Source organism: Capra hircus, chromosome 3 (assembly GCF_001704415.2).
Source record: "Capra hircus breed San Clemente chromosome 3, ASM170441v1, whole genome shotgun sequence".
In the NCBI taxonomy this organism is placed as follows: Eukaryota; Metazoa; Chordata; class Mammalia; order Artiodactyla; family Bovidae; genus Capra; species Capra hircus.
In genome coordinates this window covers 108356525-108358675 of record NC_030810.1, presented here as the reverse complement: position 1 = coordinate 108358675, position 2151 = coordinate 108356525, and the positions used below count along the sequence as shown (strand labels likewise).

At 41.7% G+C, this 2151-nt stretch overlaps 1 protein-coding gene across 1 annotated transcript; it reads right to left on the bottom strand.

The window, feature by feature from the left end:
* LOC102190187 (olfactory receptor 10K1-like) lies at positions 910 to 1851 on the bottom strand. Its single transcript, XM_005677316.2, has one exon. The coding sequence runs from the start codon at positions 1849 to 1851 to the stop codon at positions 910 to 912; it is 942 nt and encodes a 313-aa protein (XP_005677373.2).

Sequence of the window (2151 nt, the reverse complement as noted above, 5' to 3'; positions counted from 1 at the left end):
GAAAAGCAAAGTCATTTCAATATGTAGGTTGAGGTGGGTGGATCAGGAACTGAAAAGGCTTACTAGGGTTTTCTCAAGCATGGAGAGTACCCAAATTGCCTTAGTTTCTTCATGAAAAGCAGAACTGAGAGTAGGGGGGCGAGAGAGTGGTAAGATTATCTTCTACTCTTCCAAGGAACTGGGCAGTGTTTTTCTAAAAAAATAAAATAAAACAGCCAATTGTTAATTATTTTATCAGCAAAATGGGTTTATTTGGGAATAATGGCAAATTGCCATTTGAGACAAGTTTGCTGTAGCAAAAGCCATAGGCAAGTCTAACAATTAAAACAAAAAAGTTAAAGGTTACTTTATAGAGAAAAGTGAGGGAATTGAGAAGAGTTGTTTTGAATGAAAGTTAGTTTAAGCAAAGTGAGAGTTTGGACAGTGCAGCATTTCGTTTTGCCTGCATTGTTTCTGGGAGAGGAAAATTCTTCCTGTTGAGGTCTGTTATTGATGTCTTCCTGGTGAGGGTTGTAACGAAGTCAAGTTGCAGTATGCAAGGTCTCTCTCTGGCCTTCTGACTCCCTTTTAAATGAGATATCATTTATTTTGCTTCACAACAGCTTAGGTGTATATTTGCTCTTATCAGTTGATATAATTGTTTTTGAATAATCAATCTATTTCACAGCTGTGAAATATAATGAAATTTGTTCTAGAAATGAGTAATTGTTTCCCACATCAGCACAACCTTCTTAGAGTATCACTGATGGCAGAAAGTCAAAATATTTTAACATCTTTGATCCTCATTCTCTAAATATGAAAACATTCTCGTGTTACAGTATGCTCTACACTTGAGAAAAATGTGAAAGTACACATATTACCTGACACATAAAAGGTCTACAGTTAACTGAATAGCTAAAATTTGGCTCCTTAATTAATAGAATATGAAGTATGGGTCATTGCTCTTTGAAGGCCTGATTTGAATTCCTTATTTCTCAGGCTGTAAATCACTGGATTGAACAACGGTGTGAGGATGGTATAAGATACAGATATTAGGGTGTCTTGACTTGAAGAGTAATTGGATTTGGGCCTTAAGTAGATGAAAGAGGCACAACCATAATGAACAGTTACCACAATGAGATGGGAGGCACAGGTAGAGAAAGCCTTGTATCTTCCAACAGAGGATGGAATTTCTAGAATGGCAGAGATGATGAGGACATACGAGACCAGAATAAGTAACAGTGGAATAACCAAGACAAACACACCAAGCACAAATATGACCAACTGATTGAAATAAGATTGGTGAGATGCCAGCTTGAGGACTGGAGAGACATCACAGAAGAAGTGATGGAGCTTGTTGGAGGAGTGGAATGGCAGGTGAAATATCATGGAGGTGGTGGCCAGTGAGATTATGAAGCCGCAGGCACAGGCAGCAGCCACTAGTCCCATGCACACCCCGAAACCCATGAGCACTGTGTAGCGCAGAGGGTCACAGATGGCCACATAGCGATCATAACCCATGGCTGCCAGCAGGAAGGAGTGAGAGCAAATGAGGAAGAGGAAGAAAAACATCTGGATGGCACAGCCTAGAAAAGAAATGGTCTTCTTCTGGGCCAGCAGGTCACCCAGCATCTTGGGTACAATGACGAAGGTGTAACAAGTCTCAGAGCAGGAGAGGACACCAAGGAAGAAGTACATGGGGGTGTGGAGGGCTCTGTCCAGCACAATGGTAGAAACGATGACGACGTTAGTGCCCAGCATGAACAAGTACACAAGCAGGAAGACAGCAAAGAGCAGCCGTTGCAGCCCAGCCAGAGACGAGAAGCCGAGGAAGACAAACTCTGTCACTAAGGTCTCATTGGCCCACTCCATGGTCACTGCTATACAGGAGAGCCAGAGCCAGAGCCACAGGCCAGGATGCAGGGATGGAGAAAGGCATGGGGAACTCAGCACAAAGTCTGCAGGTGGCAGGCATCTCCAGATGTTTGATGGAACTCATTCATTCTCTCCAAAATAGTCTACCAAAATAAGAATTAAGGCTAAATATGGAACAGAATAACTGACAACCAATGAGTAGACTTTTCCGAAGGCTATGAACACATTATCTCTCCAGGCAAGGATTAAAAATTTGCCTAACAGTTTTCTCTTGTATCTTACTTCTGGATTATTGTG